This window comes from Dipteris shenzhenensis, chromosome 8, assembly GCF_047967505.1.
Source record: "Dipteris shenzhenensis isolate YYH24624 ecotype China chromosome 8, Dip_SZ_1.0, whole genome shotgun sequence".
Classification (NCBI taxonomy): domain Eukaryota; kingdom Viridiplantae; phylum Streptophyta; class Polypodiopsida; order Gleicheniales; family Dipteridaceae; genus Dipteris; species Dipteris shenzhenensis.
Window position 1 is genome coordinate 19704486 of NC_141603.1, and position 24068 is coordinate 19728553.

The window sequence follows — 24068 nt, forward strand, 5'->3', positions numbered from 1 at the left end:
ACTGTATTATGGATCATGATCATGGAGATTTGGCTAGTTGTCCAAAGTGTGGGGAACAACGATATAGAGATGACTTGTAGGGTGAGCAGATACCAATAAAGGTCTTGAGACACTTTCACATAATTGCAAGAATACAACACATGTTCCGATGCAATTCCATCGTAGAGTTGATGACTTGGCATGCATCTCATCGTTCCACTGATGATAGATCGAGGATTCCCACAGATTTTGTAGCTTGGAAGCACATAGACAATCAATGGCCAGACTTTGCAAGGGAGCCACACAACTGACATCTTGGGCTCGCCATGGACAGGGTGTGAATCCTTTCAGGTTACGCTCGACATCTTGGTCGACATGGTCCATAGTCTTGGTGAATTACAATATCCCACCATGGCTAACAATAAAGAAGGCATGCTTCATGCTTGCACTACTTGTGCCAAGGAAGTACAAGGCCAAAAATATGGACATGTACATGGCACCTTTGATAGTGGAGTTACAGATCTTATGGAGAGGAGTGCGGGTCTTTGATATTTTCAGAGCTCCTAAGACATACCAATGATATTTTGGTTAGAAGTATCTTGATGTGGACCATGCATGACTACCCACGATATGGAGAGTGTGTAGGTACGTGTTTGTGTCTTTATAATATAGGATTATGCTTTTATGACTCTCTTTTGCATGCATGTCTTATACTAACACATTCATGCACGTGTGCAGGACTTGTTACAAGTGGGTACCATGCTTGTCTTGTTTGTGGACAGGTTTGAAATTACTTGCACAATACTCCAAACATATGAGGAAAAATGTTTATGAAGGTCATGCTCGATACCTTTCACTGGAACATCTCACACATGGAGGTTAGCTTGATCCACCACCACCATCTTTGAAGGCAAGTGACTGGATTCATGCTTGGAGGGCAAATAGAGAGGAACCTCCTCAAGGTATGAAGAGGCTATCGATCTTTCATGAGCTGGATTATTGGAGTTAGTTACAAATCAATCATCAGTTGGATCCCATGCATATCTTCAAGAATGTGGGGCTACTATTTGGGCACACTTGATTGGTTCCAAAGACTTGAGAGGAGTGCAATAAGACTTGCATGCTACGAATAGGATGTCTTGTTTGTGGCCCCAAGCACATGCTTCCAGAAAAGTTATCCTCCCGAAAGCAACATGGATCCATCCATGAGAGAGGACGCAGCGGTCAAGGTAGACATTGCCTCTCTTAAGACACCCATAGGGTACATGTGTTGCTTGAAAGGCATATTTTTAAAGGAAAATAAGCTTAGTGGGCTCAAGTCCCATGATTGGCACAAGGTCTTATAGGTACTCTAAGCTGTAGGATTAGTCTTATAGGTATTCTAAGCTGTAGGATTAGTGTACCGATTAGTCTCCATATCGAGCATCGAGAAGGCTGGGGTGGAATCCATTAAAGCCATATGCTTGCCTGAGAAGCACTTTCCCTCGAGCATTATGAAAACTCAAGTGCACTTGCTTGTGCACATAGTTCATGAGGTGGCCATTGCGAGTACCATTCATAGTTGGTGGATGTTTCTTCTCAAGTGGTTTATAAAAACTTTGAAGGGATTTGTAAGACAAAGAGCAAGACTAAAAGCCAAGCATGGCAAAGGGATGGCTTGTGCAAGAGTCATTAGTATATATCACAGAGTTTCTTGCATCCACAGATCTCGATATGCCACAAGCCATGCACAATGAGGATGATGATCGCATTGTTGGTGAGGTTCCCCAAGGAAAAGGGATTGAAAGAAAGATGAGCGAAGAGCAAATGGAGAAATTCAATAAGTTTTGTATCCTCAATAGCAAGGAGATGTAGAAGTGGATTAAGAGATATGAAATGGCCAAAGCAGAAAGAATAAATGCAAGGACAAAATTCAGAGTAATGTATGGGCGATCGCAACCATACCCACTAGATCTCGTCCTTCTCCCCACTCACATGTCACTTGATTGGCCACAGCTAGCTCTATGTAAAGCCAAACGTGACGGAGAGACAATAAATGAGCATGAGTGAGAGTTATCATTTGGATGTATGATGCATGTAAGTTTCTTAATTACCTCGACAAAATTAAGTAATTAATTGTGGTAATATACGCTCTAAAATAGATGCATCTTCATTGTTTTAATGATGCTCTTTTGCAATACAAAAAGTACAGTGCATTATGGTCATATGGACGACATTTTCATGTGGAAGGCATCGATTCAAAGAGAGTCACATATGATTGTGGAGTCATGGCTAACTTCACACAAGATAGCCGAGCAAGTGCTTCGGATACCAATCTTCTCTCCTTAGAGTTACATTATTGTGAAACTATATGTGAAATCTATGAAATTGATTTCAGACGATTTAGTATTTTTATTCTTGATGTAAAATGGTTTAGAACTATTTATAATAGTCCCCATGTGATAGTGAGAAAACATAGTAGCAATTTCTTTGCAATATACTCAACCAAAATTTGGACCAATGACAGTGATACTTTTGTTCTTCCCGAGCATTGTGAGCAGGTGCATACTAATGATTTAATTAATCGAAGCTTTTGTTTTTAAAGATCCATTGATACATGTACTTAAGCATAATTTCATATATATAATTAATTGCATTTGGCACCCATCTTCAATATAGGTGGTTTTTCATCCAGATCGTTCTGATCCAAGATGGTGGTACGTGATCCAAGATGGTGGTACGTGATCCAAGATGGTGGTACGTGATCCAAGTTGCACCACGAAGTAAGAGAATTTTTGAAGACAGAGATGTGGATATGGAGATGCCACTACCAATGCCGGATCCAATTGATCCAGACCGATCTAGTGAAGAAGATGAAGATCGCAATATGAGCCAAGAGGAAGATGCACATAATGACATCATATGGGAGGAAGATGGAGATCACAATATTGAGGAAGAAGATGACGATCATCAAGAATCACCACACTTTATTGAAGAAGATGATCAAGTACTCCTAGGTGAACATACGATGCTAGAGTATGAGGATGATATAGGAGATCAACTTGGTATAGAGTTAGAGATAGACTTATTTGGCACATTAGACTTGGCTCAGGATGAAGCCGTTGATGTAAATGCTCTTCATTGATTTTTTTCATTTCAAACTTAGACATGAATATACATATGAGCTTCAAAGGCTTGATGTACATGCTTTTGTACTTTTATTCTCTCAAAGGTTCAAACATGTATGAAAATAAAAAAAAATTTGTCATTGGAAAAAACTATTATTAACCATAAATTTAATTAATTCACTATTTAGAAACCTATAGATCACATGCTTTCAAAAGATATTACTAAAGCCTTTTATCTATAGATTGTGGCCTTCTAGAATGACACCATTTTTTATACAACTGCCTAGGTTTCTCTGTCTATCCATTAAAACATTCCTTGTGTAATAAAAATATGTAAAGATTAGAAATGATTTTTGCTTTAAGACAACTTCTAGTAAACTTACATGATATATTTACATTGTCTTGAGTAGAATCCCTTGATCAAGCTTTGAATCTTTGCAAGTCCAATTAAATATGTATTTTGAACTACCATTATTTTGGATTTGACTCAAATCTTGCTAAGTATTCAATGATGATTGGAATGCCAATGATTGATTATGGAAATAAAATCGTGAAGATGCTCTGTGTTGTTTGTTCACATTTAACGCAGCTCTACATTAGTCAAGCACCCATCTCATAAACTAGATCCACCTAACGTGCTTTTGAATTTCAATCTCAAAAAAAGGTTTCTCTATGTTATGTATGACGTCCATCACTCACAATTTCATCTCTCCATTCTGTTCAATCAGTTGGTATTATACCTTTGTTGACTTGTAGAGAATTCCTACCCATTACAAGTTCCTTTATTTTACTAGAATAGTATACTAGAAGCCTCTATGCGAGATGATGATTAGAAATTCCAAGTGAATTGGGTGAGCAAGTATATTTAGGATTCTAAACTTCCTCCATATCATGTAGTACTTGATGAAAGCAAAAAGCTAACAAGGTAGCTAAGAGATGAATGTAAATTTGAAGTAAGATGTGTAGCTATGTTGATAGACACATAAAAAAGAGAACAGTAAAATGAGTATATGTCATTCCACATACTATATATGGTCCAAAACATGAACAAAAAACAACAACTAGGTAAATCAGAGCCGATGTCACTTATTCATTCCATACATCCACAAATCAATGTGCTTGAATTTTTTGTAAAACAAAGGCCAAGAATATGATGGTGATTTAAGCAATTGGTGGTGCAACAGTTGGAGATCTAGCAAAGTTGAGGCCTTTTTGTGATGTCGGTAACTTTGGATTGAACTAGCGTGCCATGTAGTCTTGAAAGGTAACCCCTTGGTACACTGGTGGATTGTCATCATCGATAAGTGTTGGAAGAGGAGCAATAAGATCTTCTTCAAGAGGTCCAAAAGTGAAAGGCATAGAGACTCTTAGCTTCTGATTTTTTGCAACAACTTTATGTATGCACGACTTGTATCTTCCATTGGTCAAAATTTGCAAGATAATCAGTTCAGTAACAATTAATTGATTACCGACGATTAGCGCCCCGTGCACGCCTGCTAAACGTCGGTGCTTAAGCATCAGAATAGGACTCGTGTATAGTGGTGATGTTGATGTTGTTGCTCTATATGTGATGCTTTTTCTTAGATGTTACTTGTGATAACATAGTGGTCAAAGATGTTTGATTTTCCAAATTTTCACTTTAAATTACAACCTCAAAGTATCTCCTAAAGGGAGTGTTGTATGCTATATTCACGTTCATGCCTTGAGATTGCCTTGTGCTATGGTATATGTGTTTTTGCAAAATGATTTTTGATTAATAGAACATGGTCATCTGGGCATTGAATAAGAATCACATATTTTAGCTTTGGTTTTATAGAGTGAATGATGGTTCAATTCACAAACCTTTTGAAATAAAGTTATGTTTTCTCAAAATCAAGTCCCAATTTATACCTAGGAGTATCTTGGAGAAGACTTGCTCAGATGACACAATAAGCAAAGCACCCATAGATGCATGCACAGACGCGTTTCATGAACTAAATAAAAAACTTACGGGCGCATCTATTTGTGCATCTGGAGACCCGCATCTAATTGCACATCTATATATCAGACTTACGCGCGTATAGATGCACACAAAGATGCATAAATAGATGCGCTTATAAACGCTTTTATAGACGCACATATAGACACAAGTCGAACAGATAGACGTAAATATAAACACGTTTTTAAACGCACTAATAGACGTGCTTTTTTTTAAAAATAAATTTTATAGAATACTGTGTATGTTGTGTATGCTATATAGTTACAAGAATCCCATACCCACATTCTGTAATTCAATTCTTATAGCCAACCGCATTTTAATTACAATTCCAAATAAAATATTACAACTCCAAAACGCAATAAAATTGAAAGCTCAAAAAGTGCTTGTATATACATATAGCACGAAGCTAAGCCACGTCATGTGGCTTTAAGTATAAAAAATAAGGAAGCTAAGCCATGTCATGTGGCTTCAAGTACAAAAAATAAGAGGAGTCTATATACAAGAGGCACGAAGCCAAGCCAGTGGCTTTAAGTACAAAAAAGAATAGTAGCACTACTTCTACGACTAATCCTCATTGCCTTCCATGCTCCCTTCTGCGCTCCCTTCTGTGCTCCCTTCTGCGCCTCCTTCCTCGTCTTCCTCGTGGTCTTGTGCATGGGCCTGTAAACAAGGGACAACATATATCAATGTATGAAAAATCAAATCTTTACTTATAATTTTGGCATTATTTAATTACTTTCAAATACCTGGGGGGCCTGTCCAGTAGCTCGGGTATACTGCTCCTCAGTAATCAACCCATCATCATAGAAGTGCCTCCATGTATCTCCTCTGCGATGGTGGAGGTGGTAGGCTATCTCCAATGGAGTAGGGTATCTGCCCACGATCTCAAGCTGCATGACCGCGATACACTTTGTGGAGGGATTAGTACAAAGAAACAACCAACCTCCTAATAAACTACATAAGCAATATAATTTGAGATTGATACTTACAAATTGGGCCTCCCATGATTCAACACCCCCTGCTCCAAAATGCGCGCTTCCATATTCCTCCATCTGGATCCTCCGTGCCTCCATGTGCTGCAGACTGGGCTCCTCTCTCGCTGACTTCATTGCCTTCTTCCACTCATGCTTGTGAGCGGTGTGGGGCGGGCCCCTTGGAGGTTGACCTACCTCAAGCCTAGCAAGCTCCGCTAGTGCCTGCCTCTTAAGCGAAGATCTTTTATTGCTAAGTATCGTAACAATCTTTGACTTCCTCCATTTATCTGTGAACTGGCAATTGGGGGGGTTAGGATACCTAGAGTGAACAGTAGCGAGGGTCTCATCAGCCAACCTCTTTGGGTGGTCTTTATAGTGGATAAAGCAATCTCTGTAATTGTTAGCAATTACAGAGCGCATGAAGGCCATGATGTCCTTCCCCCGCGCATCCATCAAGATGCCTCCTATCTAAGTGATGTCATAATAAATCATACCATCACCCAGAGGCACGTCTAAATCATCTGAATCATCCTCCTCCTCACTGCCATGCATCCGCCACCGCTCTCCCTGCTACTATGCCTGCTACCCTGTCGTGTCGAGCTCGTACGCTGGCCACTCGTAGCTGGGGACTGCATGGGACTACGCTGACCACTCGTAGCTAGAGAACTGAGTCTCGACGGCTGGGGAGTACGTAGACGGCTCGCTGAGACAGAAGGACCTCCTGACGGCATAAGGGAAGGGGCATAATATGGGATGGCAGAAGGGACATAAGACGGCATGGGGGAAGGGGCATAAGACGGTACGGGGGAAGGGGCATAAGAAGGGGCATAAGACGGCTGTGCTGACTCCGCTGGGGTGATCTCAAGCGGTGTGGGGTGGTCGGAGTCTATAGTGCCGACTCCTAGGGAGTGTTAAGGGTACCCGTCATATACCCGTATAACTCCGCAGGACTAGGAGGGTGCCCTAAAAGATTATATAAGTCCTTTCAAATCGATTCCCGCGGATCAGGTGAGCTAGAAGCACTTCCTGGCCACATGTTGAACTGGAAAAAAGGAAACAAATCTATTACTTTGGGAGCTGAGAAAAAAGGGGAAGAAAAAAGAGGCTCTGTCAGAGCGTGTCTATAGACCCGTCTGATTTGCGCGTCTATAGATGCATCTAATAGAGCGTTTAACAGTGCATTTAACAGTCTGTCTAATAGTGCGTTTAACAGTGCGTCTAACAGTGCGTTTAAAAGCGCGTCTAACAGTGCGTTTAGAAGTGCATTTAACAGGGCGTCTGTGTGGGCGTCTACAGACACGTCTGTGTGTGTCTGCAACAAGCCAGACGCGCGGATAAACACGCCTGTAGATGCACTTTTAGATGCGCCTTGAGACGCGCCTTTAGACGTGCTCCGACAGGCGAGAATACTAAAAAGTCGAAAAGGATGTTGCGCCCGACAAAAGAACGTGACGCTCATACCTAGATCCTGCGTTTCCTGGATGAGAGAAAGTACAAAACTGGAAAGAGCAAGCAAGAACAACTTCAAAAGGACTTACTTGGATAAAGGTATGGAAGGATCTTTCTTTTCCAAACTTGTTTCTTCTCCTTGTTTGTACTCCTCCTCTCCTTTAGGCTTGGAAGTAAATGTAGGTACGGTCCCTTTCTCTTGAGTGAAAGCTTGGAACTGTGTATGGGAGGCTCTCTCTTAAGCTTTGAATCTATGGAACTGCTAATAAAGAAGGAAGGAAGCCACTCGCGAAGTTTAAGTAATGAAAAGAAAAGCAAAGCGAGCGGCGCGCCGAAAAGTAGGTTTAAAAGCCGCGTCTATAGTCACGTCTATTAGCGCGTCTATAGGCACGTCTGAATACACAGAGTAGACGCGCGTTTAGACGCGCCATTAGACGCAAGGTTAGATGTGACTATAGACGCGGCGATAGACGCAAGACAGAGTTTAAATTAAGCATTTGAAGAAGAGCAAATTTGGTGGGTTGTTTGTTTGTAGGATGTCTCCATCTTCAACAAGTAGCTCCAGTGAGGATAAATCCCTCCGTATCCACCATCGCGAAATGTGGTTGGAGCAAAAAATCAAATGTCTGTGTGATCGATGTCGAGGAAACATGTATTGTGCATGCAGGATTACGCTCAATCATATCTCAAAGTATGGAGAATGGGATGTGACCGTAAACAAGGTAAGGGTTTGTAAGTTAAGGTTGATTGAGATACCTATGGGTGTTCATATGTTTGAGTTATGATCCCGTTTTAATTTGATACAGGATGCAGTGCCACACCCGCACATGTTACCCTATGCCCATCGTGAGGAGGCGAAGCGTCGGCGATATGAGGTGGGATCTTCAGGAGGGACCGTTACGGATGCATGGAGTGATGGTGATAGTAGCCCTCCGCCATTACCTCAAGAAGCCGTGGAGGAGGAGGTGTTTGATGATATGGTGCGGGATTTATATGTCCACCAAGGGACAGTGTATGGCCAGTGGTATTGGTGAATTACAATCTTCCACCCTCTATGGCTATTAAGAAAGGACATGTCATGCTGTCCCTTCTAATTCCAGGGAAACATAAAGTCAAAAACCCTGATGTTTATTTGGAGCCTTTGATTGATGAGCTAGAGATACTTTGGAGAGGTATCGAGGTGCATGATGTGAGCAGGCCTCCCTCGTCACGAGACTTCAACTACAAAGCAGTCTTGATGTGGACGATGCATGACTTCCCAGGCTATGGCGAGTGTTCAGGTAAGCATTGCATTTTTTAATTATGAATAGGCAAAGGACGTGGCACCCTAAACCCACCTTCCACTCTTAATTGCATCTATTGTTCAGGTCTCAGTACATCAGGTTACCATGCATGTCCTGTTTGTGGTCCTTCGCTAGTTGCCTCACGGGCAGACGCATTGAATAAGGTCATCTATGAGAATCACCATCGATTTCTCCCACCTGATCATCCTAGATATGTTGCCCCTTGGAATGAAGTCCTCCCACAATCACTCACCGCGGGAGATTAGATGAGAATTTGGGACGGTTCCACGACTCCTAAACCACTTGGCATGAGCTGGTAAGGGTTTGTAACTATTGGCTGGAAGTAAAGATTGGCTATATTGGTTGAAAGTAAAGATTGCACGCTAACACTTTATTTTGTTTAGATAATCCATCTTGTATCGTTTACCATATTGGTCCCACCTCAAGATCAATCACCTGCTCGATCCCATGCATATCTTCAAGAATGTGGCATCTACCATTTGGGAGCATTTGAATGGGACACGAGATTCGGCAGGCATAAGGGAGGATCTACGTACCACAGGGAGGATGCGTGAAGCTTGGCCTCAAGAGAGACCAAATAGGCGTGTTTTTTTTACCTCGTGCACCGTGGATGTTATCAAAGCTAGAGATGGCGATGGTGAAGCACGCTATTACTACAATTCGTACTCCCACTGGATGCACGAGGTGTTTGAAGGGAGCCTTTACAAAGAGCAAGAAAAGAGGTGTAGAGCAATTATATGGCTTAAAATCTCATGATTGGCACAAGATGCTCCAAGTAAGTATTTGATATGCATAATATCTTTTTCCTTTCAAATTTGTGAGTGAATAGCTAGAAGCAACTAATCAACCACCTCCTCGCAGGTTCAGTTCATACTACCTACTAGCATTTCACGTAGTGCATCAAAGGACGTGAAAGATTGTATTTACAAGATGGGCGAGCTTGTGAGGTATATGAGCTCAAAGGAAATAGATCCCACCACGCTTGAGAATGCTCGAGTTATGTTAGTGGAGGCGGTTTGTTTAGTGGAGGAGACATTTCCACATTCTATTCTCACAAGCCAACTACATCTCATAGTACATTTGGTGGATGAGATTGCTATATGCGGTACTATACATGCACGATGGTTGTTCTTCCTCGAGCGCTTCATGAAGACCTTGAAGGGCTTCGTGAGACAAAATGCAAGACCCGAAGGTAGCATGTTACAAGAGTCACTTGTATATATTTCTGAGTTTCTTGTTGATGTGGATAGCTCTCTCCCACGACTATGGAGAGATGATGAAGACCTAAGGATGACCTCTATTGTGCCTCAAGGAAAAGGACGCAACAAAGTAATAGACACGGAGTTGCATAATAGTATCAACCTCTTTTGCGTGCTTAATAGTGATGTGATGAAAAGATGGGTGACAAGATACGAGGATGCAAAGGCAAGAAGACAAGAAGAAAGGGCCCTCTTTCGTACACACCACGGATCTCATGTGCCATACCCTCAGCATCTAAGAGTACTTCCAAAGGATATTCATGTGGATTGGCTACTTGATGAAATGGAGAAAGTAGAGAAAGATGAGGGGATGCATATCACAATGGAAGAATGGGAGTATGCTAGAGGATGCATGAGCAAGGTCAGTATATAGAATGTTATGCATAAGTTAGGAGCTTTTTATAATTTAGATTGCTTATTTAATTGATTTTTTCTTGGTGTAGTGCACTATGTTCAATGCTATATGGTGTGAGGGCAAGCATTTTCAAACACAACGGATTGATGATAAGAGAAACACACAAGATTGCGGCGTCATTGCTAGCTTTGAGGGAGCCAATGGAGCCATGGATGATTATTGTGGCATAATCCAAGATATCATTATGCTTGACTTTCGACGCTTCTTTGTATATGTTTTGGATGTAAAGTGGTTTAAGGACGTGGTGGAAAGAGGCCCTAATGCAACAATCAAACGCCATGCAAGTGGCTTTGTAACTATTGACTCCACAAAGTTTTGGCAAAGTAGGAAGGACACACTAGTACTACCACAACAATGTGAACAGGTACTGTGCACACACGTAAAAATACTCGCTTTTAAATATTTGATGCAAGAAAAGTAACATGATTGTATTTGTGTTTGAATTAGGTTGTCTATCAACCAATGGTGGATAATAATAGATGGTGGCATGTCATACCTATTATGCCACATTCCAAAGTGATGTATAGTACATTTACTAATATGGAGCGTATGGAGGATGATCATGGCCATGAACGTGATGATGACCGTGATACAGGAGAGGAGGATGATCATGAGATAGGAGATATAGATATTGAGGCCGGCATTACCCGTGAGGACGAGCGTACCGTTGGAGATGCTGATTTCGATGAGCACATGAGTGGCACAAGTAGTAGTGGGTTGAATGTATTTGTAGATCGAAACACTTGTTTGGATTTTGAAGTAGATAGTTTGGCAAGAGTTAATCTCATTGAGGATGAGATTGAACCGTAGCCCCACAATTGATATTGGCAAAACTATTTTACATATTGTCTCATTCTCCTCATTTCACTTAATTCTTGTATATGTGGGCTTGCAAAAAATTATGTGCTTTGGTAATCATGGGCAATGTTTGGAAAGCAATGATGTACACCAAAATATCACTTTCTATATTCTCTGGAGCGCGTCTATTTATGCGTCTAAATGCGCGTCTGAGTCTCAATGTAAACGCACAAATAAATGCGCAAATACACGCACAAATAGATGTGCTAATAAACGGGATGTTAGACGGGCCCGTATTTTCTCAGGTCAAATGCACAAATAGACGCGGTGATTTACACGCAAATAGACGAGCGTTTAGCTGCGCATTTAGACACGCCCGTAATTTCTCTACTAAAGCAACGCCTATAGATGCGCCCGCTATTTTGCGCATCTACCAAGCGCGTCTATAGTTCCTTTGTGTTGTTGTGTGACATATTGAATCTTTTTTTCCTAATATTACCTTATGCTAACACGTACTCCAAAGTAATTTGCATATATAGCCTACTAGTCCAAGAACTAGTCACTTTAATTTCCTTCTTCAAGATTAAGATTATGTTGATTGAAGTTGAAGATTTAAAATGGTTACTTCTTTTGTACTTAGATTCTTTTAACAAGATGCAACATGAAGTCCCAATTTGTATCTTCGATAGTAACTACCAACCTTATTCATGCATATATCATATTCAATTCATATTTTTGTCAAAGATCATGATTTTTGCTATGATTCTTATAATTAAGAGAGAGTTTATTATGAAGATACAATCAACTAGCACGTTATTAACCATAAGTTTAATTAATTCACTATTTAGAAACCTATAGATCACATGCTTTCAAGAGATATTACTAAAGCCTTTCATCTATAGATTGTGGCCTTCTAGAATGACACCATTTTCTATACAACTGCCTAGGTTTCTCTGTCTATCCATTAAAAAATTCCTTGTGTAATAAAAATCTGTGAAGATTATAAATGATTGTTTCTTCAACACACCTTCTAGTAAACTTACATGATATATTTACATTGTCTTGAGTAGAATCCCTTGATCAAGCTTTGAGTCTTTGCAAGTCCAATTAAGTATGTATTTTGAACTACCATTATTTTGGATTTGACTCAAACCTTGTTAAGTATTCAACTTTTGATGATTGGAATGCCAATTATTGATTATGGAAATTAAATCATGAAGAGGCTCCATGTTGTTTGTTCACATTTAATGCTCTACATTAGTTGAGCATCCATCTCATAAATTGGATCCACCTAACGTGCTTTTGAATTTCAATCTCAAAAATTTTTTTCTCTATGTTCTATATGACATCCATCACTCACAATTTCATCTCTCCATTCTATTAAATCAGTTGGTATTATACCTTTGTTGAGTTGTAGAGAATTCCTACCCATTACAAGTTCCTTTATTTTACTATAATAGTATACTGGAAGCCTCTATGCGAGATGATGATTAGAAATTCCAAGTTAATTGGGTGAGCAAGTATATTTAGGATTCTAAACTTCCTCCATAGCATGTAGTACTTGATGAAAGCAAAAAGCTAACAAGGTAGCTAAGAGATGAATGTAAATTTGAAGCGAGATGTGTAGCTATGTTGATAGACACATAAAAAAGGAATAGTAAAGATGAATATATGTCCTTCCACATACTATATATGGTCCAAAACATGAACAAAAAACAACTAGGTAAATCAGAGCCAGTGTTGCTTATTCATTCCATACATCCACAAATCAATGTGCTTGACTTTTTTGTAAAGCAAAGGCCAAGAATATGATGGTGATTTAAGCAATTGGTGGTGCAATAGTTGGAGATCTAGCAAAGTTGAGGCCTCTTTGTGATGTCGGTAACTTTGGATTAAAGTAGTGTGCCATGTAGTCTTGAAAGGTAACCCCTTGGTACATTGGTGGATTGTCATCATCGATAAGTGTTGGAAGAGGAGCAATAAGATCTTCTTCAAGAGGTCCAAAAGTGAAAGTCATAGAGACTCTCAGCTTCTGATTATTTGCAACAACTTTATGTATGCACGACTTGTATCTTCCATTGGTAAAAATCTGCAAGATAATCAGTTCTTTGATGTCATGAGAAGGTTTTAATAAAGAGAAGAGAGAGACATGCAAGCTCTATTTGAGCTAGGAAGAGGATCCCTCAGTCCCTTATATCGAGAGATCACATGCACGAAAGAAATGGCAAGACATTTAGTAATTGACACACCTCGATTTGGTCTGCCAGAAGCACCAAAATTGTATCAGGCCTATGCTTGACTTCAACCCATTCGCCCGTGTTTGAGAGCGTTTGCAATCCCCCCACCTCTTCTTGGAGTATGAGCATAAGAGTTCCTACATTAGAGTGCTCTTTGAAACCCAGTTGTTTCCTAGGATTAGGGCAAATGGGGTAGAAATTAAGGGTGAGTACCGCCCGCTCAATTGTCGACAATGCACTCTTCATGTACCCAGCTTCCAATCTAAGGGTCTCAAATATAAGAGAATAAAGAGTGCTTCCAAGTTTCTCCATGTTCCATCCAAATTCTTTAAGAGTTTCCCTGCATCGTTGAAACAATGAGTCGTCACTACTCTATCATTTTCTTCAAGAGCGCTGCTACTAGTGAAGGCCACTCAAACATCTGACATAGCCAAAAAGTTCCGATGCCTCTTGAAACCCATCGCAATTACCTGGACGACGTCGGATTACCAGTATCTCCAGCCAGTTTGCCGGCTCAGTCGTCTCATTTGACATAAAGGAGATCCCCTTCTCTCTCTCGGTCAAGGAAAAACGTTCTTTTACCGTAGGTGGTTGCTCGTAGAAATGTCGAGCAGCTGCCCACATATCATCTACCAACTCTCGAGAGAGGCCATGATTCACAATCTTATGTACAAGACAAATGAGGTGCGTTCAAAACCTATCGAATGATACGAGACTTGACCATTATCAGTGTAACCAAAGGGCTATAACGTACCTGAAAATAGCCCCACTCACGGCAAGCACGGGCTATTTCACACAGAAGGAGGCTTTGCCGATCGCCCAGCAGGTCTGCAAGGTCGACTGTAGGGACTTCTGGGGGCTGAGCATGGGCAGTGGTGGGAGGTGCAGCCATGGGAGCCATTGGGAGGAATGAAGAAATGGAAGAGCTTGAAGAAGTGGAACTGTCGAAGAGTATGAGGCAATGAGGAAGCAGCTCACAAGGAACTTTGAGACGTTCTCTCTGTATAGGAAAAAAAGAGGATTCTCTATATCATTTACTAGTTTGAAATGAACATAACTAGTAAGAGTGCAAACTAGAGAAAACGGAACACTTCCTAGTTACCTTATCTAGGGAATCAATCAAAAAATTCCCTATGCAAGTCAATGCAGGGAATCATTAGAGAATTTCACCATATAGGAAAATTTTCCTAGATAGTGAAATTCATTAGTAATTCCCTACATAGTCTAACTAGGAAATGTTCCATTTTCCCTAGTTTGCACACTTCCTAGCTATAGTCTAGTAAATGATATAGAGAATCCTCTTTTACTTTGTAAGACAAACTAGGGAATGCCCCATTTTTCATAGTTTGCAATCTTCCTGGTTATGAGCTAGTAAACAATATTGAGAATCTTCTATTTCCCTATATAGGGAGAACGCGAAATAAGTGATTTTGTCTGAGTTATATCATTTAAGAAATGAAGCACTCATGTTTCACATTTTTATATGTAGCAATTTGAACTTTTAAAGTACCTAAAGCAATAAGCAATTGTTACTATAATTACCTTAACTCACATTATCTACCCTAAGGTTCAACAAAACCATAAAAAAGATTATGGAGTTCTCTTTAATATTTCTACAAATAATAAGAAGGTAAAAAGTCCATTCATTATTATAATATTCAAAAGAAAAAGCAAAAAACTTCTACTATAAGAAATATAAGACAACCAAAGAGAGCTAAAAGAGTTCTACATAACAATTTGAAGACTTATTTGAATCAAGCTAAATGTTATATCAAAATCTCTATATCTTCTAAACTAAGCACATCAGATTTTTCCATGAATCTAACTTTTTGACTTTCAATAAGCCAATGCATAATGTCCCTTATCATAATGTTACTGGCTAGTTTCTTGATGTCTGTAGAGTATTGTTTGAAGCTACTCTCCATCTTTTTAAGCTTCACATATGTAGTTTTTAAGGAAAAGTACATATCATGGATTGTATGGACTCCCATGTATTTCAAAAGTATCATCTCCATATTTTCCTCTGAAATGTCATCCACCTGAGGGCATAATAACAAAACAAGTGACAATATATTAACAAAATTGAAGCAAATGATTTAAATAATCAAGCCTAATGTAAAAGGCTGTTACATACTCTTTTATACTTGCTTAAAACCGTAGTCACCTCCATGTCTGTACCTTGAATATCTTTTAAGTTCTAATTCAAATAAAAAATTGAGATTAAAATCAAGGTATAAAGACTTCAAATCATAGAAAATAAATTCTAAATATAAGAATACCTTGCATCTCTTTCCTTGGGATTTATCACTTCTTTGCACGGTCTTCTGTTCTAACTCATCTCTCATTTTTTCACTCACCTATGAATGATAAACAACAAGTAGTGTTAATGCCATTGGAAAGAATTATGTAAAGAATACAAGCATACAAAGTACTTGCTTTACTTTTAAAGGGTATTGCATAAATGAAAACTTTTACCTTTCTCTTTCGTTCACTTTTTCTAGACATTTCATTCGTAGAATCAATCACATTTGATATTGGATCCTAAAAATATGACAAAATTAAATTAAAACTTGTCTAAAAAGAAGATGATGATCACAATTGAATCAAAGAAAATAGCTTCAATCATAAGCATATCTAAAAGATAAAGGCAATTCATACCTTATCTTCATTTGTAGTGATGTCACCATGAAGCATCTTAGAAAATGTCATCTCATTCATATCAACATTCGCTTCACCATAAGAATCCTGATATAAAATATTCAAGATAGATGAATTGTGAATAACTGAATGGTTAATAATACTTTTTCAAAATAGAAGACAACTCATGATTGAAACTTACACACCTGATCAGAGTGATAATACTCAAACCCTTTGAATCTCTTCACCATGAACTTATCTATCTACCCAAAAGGACATATGATTTTATTAAAGAAAACATTTTATGTTCTTTATAAAATTAAAAACATATCTTTTATTGGAAATGCTTCAACAACCTCAGATGTTGGACATCCTTGTCCATAAAATTCTCCTCCAATAGAAACTGAATTTCCAATAGACTGCCAATGAATTAAATAATCCAAGTAAGATGTCACATAAATTACATGAAAAAGTATAATTTTTTACTAAAAGTAGAGAACCATTCAAGGTATTAATATAAACATACCTTCTCTGAAATTGGATTACGTGGAGACTCATCAATACAAGGAGTAGTTGCTTCAGGCTCCATATATCTCTAAAAAGTTTCAAATAGACATTTAAAATTTTATTAAACTCTTATATATCATTTTGAAATCCAAAGGAATGATAACTTAGTTCAATTGGTATACGATATTCTTAATTTTTCTTGAAAAAACATATGTTTCAAATGCGTCAACAACCTGAGATGTTGAATATCCTTGTTCATGAAATTCCCCTCTAATAGAAATAGAATCTCCAATAGACTGCTAAAGAGTTAAATAATCCAAGTAAGAAGTGGCACAAATTATGAAAATAAATACAAATTTTTACTTCATGCTAGAGAACCATTAAATGTATTGAACATACCTTCTTTGAAATTGAATTATGTGGAGACTTGTCAATACAAGGACTAGTTGCTTCAAGCTCCAGATTTCTCTGAACTTTGCTCATTTTGTCCTTTGAAATACAATAGAATACATTGACTAGATCATATCTATATTACAAATATACAATTTTATAAAATATCACATAATTGAAAGGCCAACTCACATCCTTTACAAGGGTCCTCTTCTTCGAGTATTTCCTGCTAGAATGCTTTGAGGAGATCCACCACCTATATATATCTTCCTCTCTCCAGCTATATTCAACTCCACTAAACTTTAGAGGCACCATCTCATGATGATGCTCATGGATGATGCCTTTAATATGCTGTTGTTCTTCCTTTTTATGCCGTAGATCTATAACAGTCTCTATTCCCTCGAACCACCTTCGTACATGACGGTAGTTTTCTAACAATAGAGAATGCTGGTCTCTAAAGCACTTTTCTAGGAGCTCTTTCCCATATAGCTTATTCTTATCCCTACTATTCATTTTGGGTGGTTTAAACACCTCATCATATGTAGGTGTAAAACTTGCCCCTGAGATCATAGGAATAGAAACTTGAGATTTATCTTGCAAAGAGAGACGCTCCTTGTTCTCTTTGAAGGACACATCCTTTGATGCATCTCCCATAGGCATTTTCCCTATATAAAAAACATACATGCCATATATTCAGCCCCCTCTCTCATATCTAAATGCAAAAACATACATGCCATAAATTCAGCCCCCCCCCTTACATCCAAATGCAATTACATAAATGCTAGAAATTCAGCCACCTTCTTTCTCTAAGTGCATAACATACGTGCATAACATAAAGTCAGCCACATGCATTCTCCAAATGGAAAACACACATGCCATAAATTAAATCCCACTCTCTCTTAAAATGCATAACATAAATCCAACAAAAAATGACATACCTTTAATTGAACTAACCATGGAATCCATGAGTCCAAGGAAACTTGCATCTTCACTCATCATTTTCTTTAGTAGCTCCGCCATGTCCATGTTGTTGCTAGCCATCTTGATCATGCACAACATAAGCATAAAAGAGTATAGTTATTGTTAGTATTAAATAAAAACACACAAAATAGAAATAGATGTACAAGGAAATCAAATACAAATACGTACCAAATCCATTTTTGAATTCCTTGAATGATGTTAACTTCATGTATCCTAGCTACATGCCTAAGATTGCCACATGATAGAAACTATCTTGGCTTTGCCCTGAACTACCATGTTCTTTGTCTTGATAACTTTCCACATCTCGTTGACAGACACACAAAACCACCAATCTTTCCATTCATTGTCTTCCATCGAGACCTTCCATCTCTTTTCCTCAGCGTGAACTAGCTTTAGCCATGCTACTTTAACTTGATTTAGTGTGTGATCCACATCTCTGACAACGGCATACTTGAGATCATTTGGTGAGCATATTGTATCAAGATAAGACTTCAACAAAATAATATCATTCTCCTCTAGCCAAGGAGGAATACATCCAATGCAACTAGGCTGGATTAAACGTGTTCTCAATCCTAAATCTTTTGTCTCATATGCAATAATACCACCTCCATGCTGTAGAGGAATAAACTTATGCAATAAAGAACTAATTGGCCTTATACAATTCCAGGTGTATGGCAAATATGCATTTTGTAGAACACTCATGCCAGTGATGCCATCAACATCTAATCTTTCATATCCTCTTTCAACAACAATGCGTTGCCTATAGTAGTGTGCTCCAAAGAATAGTTGCATGTCACCATTATGCTGAAAGGGAAAAAACGATGCTATATAGACATTTCAATGCTACAATTAAGCGAAATTCCAAAAGCTCCCTTTATTTAATCTTGGGCGTATCATATCTGTTGATGACGTCCATATTAATAAGAAAAAAGTACAAGCCATTAGAAAGTACGTGATTCTAAATGGCATGCCATGCGAAGTGGTGTTTGGGATTTGCCAATGAAAAGTTCTTCAAAGATATGCCAGTTTAGTAACTTTCAAAATGGGGTGAAAAGCAAGAAAGGCACATGCCATGCGAAGTGGTGTTTGGGATTTGCCAATGAAAAGTTCATCAAAGATAAATGGCTATCACTCAAATGTGCACACCAATTATATGATGCTAGATGCATTGTATACATGGACCAACATTCATTAAATATACATGGACCAACTCCCTAACCATAATATTTTTATCCAAAAACGTATTGATATATATACTTACCAAAGCCAATACAAACATCGATCGCATCATTCAAAACAACTACTAGTATAGACAATCCTAGAGCATTTCAAAAGCTTGCTAAATTTGGCATCAATGCTAATTTCAATGTTACTATTTAATGCAAGTATCCTTCCCAGAAGTTAGCAGAAGACCTTGGGATTCAATTCCATTACATCAGGAGTTATGAGCAACCATTTCAGAGGGGTCGAAAACCCATTTCAATGAAATGCCTAAAACCATTTCAGTTTCACAAAGTGAAACCTCTGTTTCAGGCCCTTAAAGGTTGACATGGGGGGGAGAAACTTTGAATTGAGAAAGGCTGTTTTGTTATTAAGCAGTAAGAACATTTATAGTTTCTCAATAGAGTGAGTTATGTTCTAACTTCTTGATATAAGGTGTGTACCTTACTCTAAGAAGAAGTTGAAACTGGGATACGCATGGCTTAAACTTTATCACGTCAGGATGGACAAATCTTTTTACAAACCACCTAAAATCACATTGAACATTGAGAGACGGCCATACTCAAATTTAATATTCTCTCCTTTCAAAGTTATTTTATTTTATGAAGATTACCACCAACAAATGGTGAACAATGCATTTAGATGATGAAGATAACAAACAAACAGAAAACCAAAACAACATACAAAGTAGCAATAGCTTTTATTGTATCGCAGCTTCTTTGCATGCATCCACCTTAGTGGGATCATTTGATAAGTTCATCGAAGACTTACCTTCATGTCACCGATACATACACCCAAGATTTCCCTTGGATAGACCCACCCTAAATGTCAAATCATTTGATCAGTTCATGTATCCCTTCCATGCATGCATCCACCATAGTGGGATCATTTAATAAGTTCATGGATCCCTTCCTTGCATGCATCCACGACAGTGTGATCATTTAATAAGTTCATGCCAACTTAACTTCATTTCACAGATGCATACACCACGACTTTCCTTGCATAGACCCACCAAAATGTGGGATCATTCGATAAGTTCATGTATCACAACTTTCATGCACTCACCATAGTATGATCATAAGCTCTTTTGATAAGTTCATCTACCCACCATAGTAGAATCATTTGTTGAGTTTCATGTATTCCTTCCTTGCATGCATACACCCATCAAAATATCCAATGCCCATCAATACATGACAATACTCAAACCGCTGACTAGGTAGACTCTTCGTCAGCATATCTGCAGGGTTATCATCTGTATGAACCTTGACAAGCTCTATGCGCTTGTCCTCAAGTACCTCCCTGATGAAATGGTACCTGACCTCAATGTGTTTGGTCTTTGCATGAAAGACCGGATTCCGTGCTAGCTGAATAGCACTCATGGAATCACTATGCAATGTCGGTACACCTGTATGAATCCCCAAATCTCCCACTAGCCGATCAAGCCATTGCAACCCTCTGTGGCTGCAACATACTCAGCCTCTATGGTAGGCAAAGCAATGCACTTCTGTGCACGAGACATCCACGACACTGCACCACCTGCAAAGGTGAACACATAACCAGAAGTGGATCTCCTACTATCCACATGCCCTGCATAGTTTGAATCTGTGTACCCAAGTACACGCATGTCTCCTTTACCAAAGCAAATGCACATCTCCTTGGTACCCTTCATGTACCTCATGATGCACTTAACTGCCTCCCAATTCCTCTTTCCTGGATTAGCCATATACCGGCTAACAACTCCCACTGCAAATGAAATGTCTGGTCTAGTAGCTATCATAGCATACATAAGACTCCCAACTGCTGATGCATAAGGAACCTTGGCCATCATGGCCCTCTCCTCATCTAATTTGGGACTATCTGTATGACTCAGTTTCACATATGGAGGCAATGGAGTACTCACTGCCTTCTCCCCCTCCATATTGAAACGCTGTAATACTTTTGTAACATACTCTTTTTGTGAAAGCCAAAGGAGTTTCCTACTCCGATCACGTGTGATGCGCATACCAAGAATATGACTTGCAAGTCCCAAATCCTTCATATCAAAGGCCTCATGCAACTTGGCCTTTAATGCATCTATCTCATAAGTGTTCTTGCTAGCCAATAGCATATCATCCACATATAGTGCCAAGATTATTAGGCTATTATCCTTAGCCCTTTTAGTGTAGAGGCAGTGATCAATTTCACTCCTTCTAAAACCCTGGGATCGAATGAAAGCATCAAACTTCTGATACCATTCTCTAGGTGCTTGCTTAAGACCATAGAGACTCTTCTTTAGCTTGCAAACTAAATGCTATTTGCCCTTTTCTTCAAAGCCTTCCAGCTGCACCATGTAAATTTCCTCATGCAAATCCCCATGCAAGAAAGCTGTCTTGACATCCATTTGCATAAGCTCCATATCCTCTACTGCCACTAGTCCAAGCATGCATCTAAGTGTGGTCATCTTCACAACCGGAGAGAATATCTCATCAAAGTCCACACCCTTCTCTTGCTTGAACCCTTTAGCAACCAAACGGGCCTTGTACCTAGGCACATCATCACATGAGACCTTCATTTTGTAGACCCATTTACATGGCAATGCTTTCTTTCCATGTGGCAAAGAAACCAAGTCCCAAGTCTTATTCTTCATAAGTGAAATCATCTCTGATTGCATAGCATACTCCCACTTGCGTTTATCCTCACGCATCATAGCCTCTCTGTAGCAAGAAGGCTCCCCGCAATCAGTAAGCATCACATAGTCTACCCCTGGAACAAACCTATCAGGCGGTCTAGACACTCTAGATGATCTTCTCAAGGGCATTTCAGCTTGCTGTCCCACCTGCATATCAGCCACATTTGGCTCATCATTTCCACCAATAGATGATCCATCATCTACCCTTGATTGTATACCTGTGGGAGTACTTGGTGGTACCATTTCTTGCACATTTGGTGCATGGACAGCTTGCTGTCTATCAACATAGGCAGGTGGATTCACATCCTGGAAAGTGATTCTCCTCATTTCCACATCCCTCATGGGTGCCTTATGCATCTTCTTCTCATTGAAGACCACATCATGGCTGCGTATGATCTTCTTTGCTTCTGGATCCCAGAGACGATAGCCCATCTCTCCACTTTCACCATAACCTAGAAAGATGCATTTCCTAGACTTAGGATCTAGCTTCTTTTGAAGCTCTTTTGGCACATGTGCATATGCCTCACACCCAAATATACGCAAATGAAAGTAAGAGGGCTTCTTTCCACTCCATGCCTCTTCAGGAATACCACCATCCAAACTCTTACGAGGTTATCTATTGATCACATGCACTGCAGTCTTCATTGCCTCAGCCCAAAAACCACCAGAAAGACTTGCATTGGAAAGCATGCATTGCAACCTTTCTTGAATGGTACGGTTCATCTTTTCTGCAACTGGATTTTGCTCTGGAGTATGAGGGGATGTAAGCTCCCTCTTAATCCCATGAGTATCACAGAAATGCTGAAAGTCATGAGAGAGATACTCTCCACCATTGTCACTCCGTAGGCATTTAAGCGTTCTACCTGACTGATTCTCAACCAAGGCCAGCCATTTCTGAAATACCTGGAACACATCACTCTTCCGAGCTATAGCATAAGCCCACACTTTCCTAGTTGCATCATTAATGAATGTCACATAGTATTCAGCCCCGCCTAATGACCGTGTAGGCATGGGACCACATACATCTAAATGCACCAAATCAAGCATTTCAAACTCTTTCTTTCCCCTTCTTTTATGGGCTGATTTAGTCTGCTTCCCATAGAGACAATGCTCACAAAATTCAAAATCAGAGAAACTCAAATGCGGTACATAACCCAAACGGCATAAGAGTTTCATTCCATTCTGGCTCATGTGCCCCAACCTGCAATGCCACAAGGAAGTGCTTGGCTGCTCGGTTATTGCAACAACATGATCAAATACCCCTGATACATGTAAGGGATACAAAGTCCCACACTTGGCACCCCTAGCCAAAAGCATAGAGCCCTTTTGAATTTTCCAACTTTGAAAGCCAAAAGTGGTGTGAAAACCAGCATCATCTAGCTGACCCACTGAAATAAGACTCTTGGTCAACTTAGGCACATGTCTCACATGTTTCAAAACAAATGCAGACCCATTTGCAAAAGAAAACTTTATGTCACCTGCTCCCACTATGTCACATGCATAGTCATTTCCAAGATGCACACAACCTGTCTTTCCACTATCATAAGTGGAGAACCATTCCCTATGGGGAGTAACATGGAATGAAGCACCAGAATCCAAAATCCAATCCTGAGAATATGCATCATCTGAAGTGGTAAGCAACTCTGCAGATAAAGTAGACATGAAGAGAACATCATTGTCACTATCATGTGTGACTGCATTGATCTCCTCGATCTTCACTTTTCCTTTGTCCTCCCTTGGACTCTCTTCCTTTTGATTTGCACCCCAATTTGCATTCTTTTTCTTATCCTTTTGCTCTCTTTTTAGCTTGTAGCAATCCTTTTTCATATGGCCCTTCTTGCCACAATGGTAACACTCAATGTTTCGTGCCCTGGATTTGCTACGAGACTCCCCTCTTTCTTGGGACTTCCCCCTGAACTGTGATCTGCCCCTTTGCACATTTAAGGCTGCATCCTGCTTGTTGCCATCCATAGACTTCCGTCTAATCTCCTCGGCCAACAAGCTACCCACAACATCATCAAATTTCAGTACTCCACCAGGTGCAGAGTTACTGACAGCTGTATGGAAGGTATCCCATGAGGATGGCAATGAACATAAGAGAAATATTGCCTTAGTCTCCGCATCAAAATTCATTTTCTGAGCCTGAAGCTGGCTGAAAATAATA

General features: G+C 39.4%; 1 protein-coding gene across 1 annotated transcript; it reads right to left on the reverse strand.

The window, feature by feature from the left end:
• Positions 1 to 13082: 13082 nt before the first annotated feature.
• Positions 13083 to 14392, reverse strand: LOC147899234 (flavonol synthase/flavanone 3-hydroxylase-like). Its single transcript, XM_087377668.1, has 5 exons — positions 14255 to 14392; positions 14083 to 14163; positions 13927 to 13970; positions 13513 to 13840; positions 13083 to 13352 (listed from the first exon to the last, which is right to left on the reverse strand). The coding sequence occupies exons 1-5, from the start codon at positions 14390 to 14392 to the stop codon at positions 13083 to 13085; spliced, it is 861 nt and encodes a 286-aa protein (XP_087233794.1).
• Positions 14393 to 24068: the final 9676 nt, after the last annotated feature.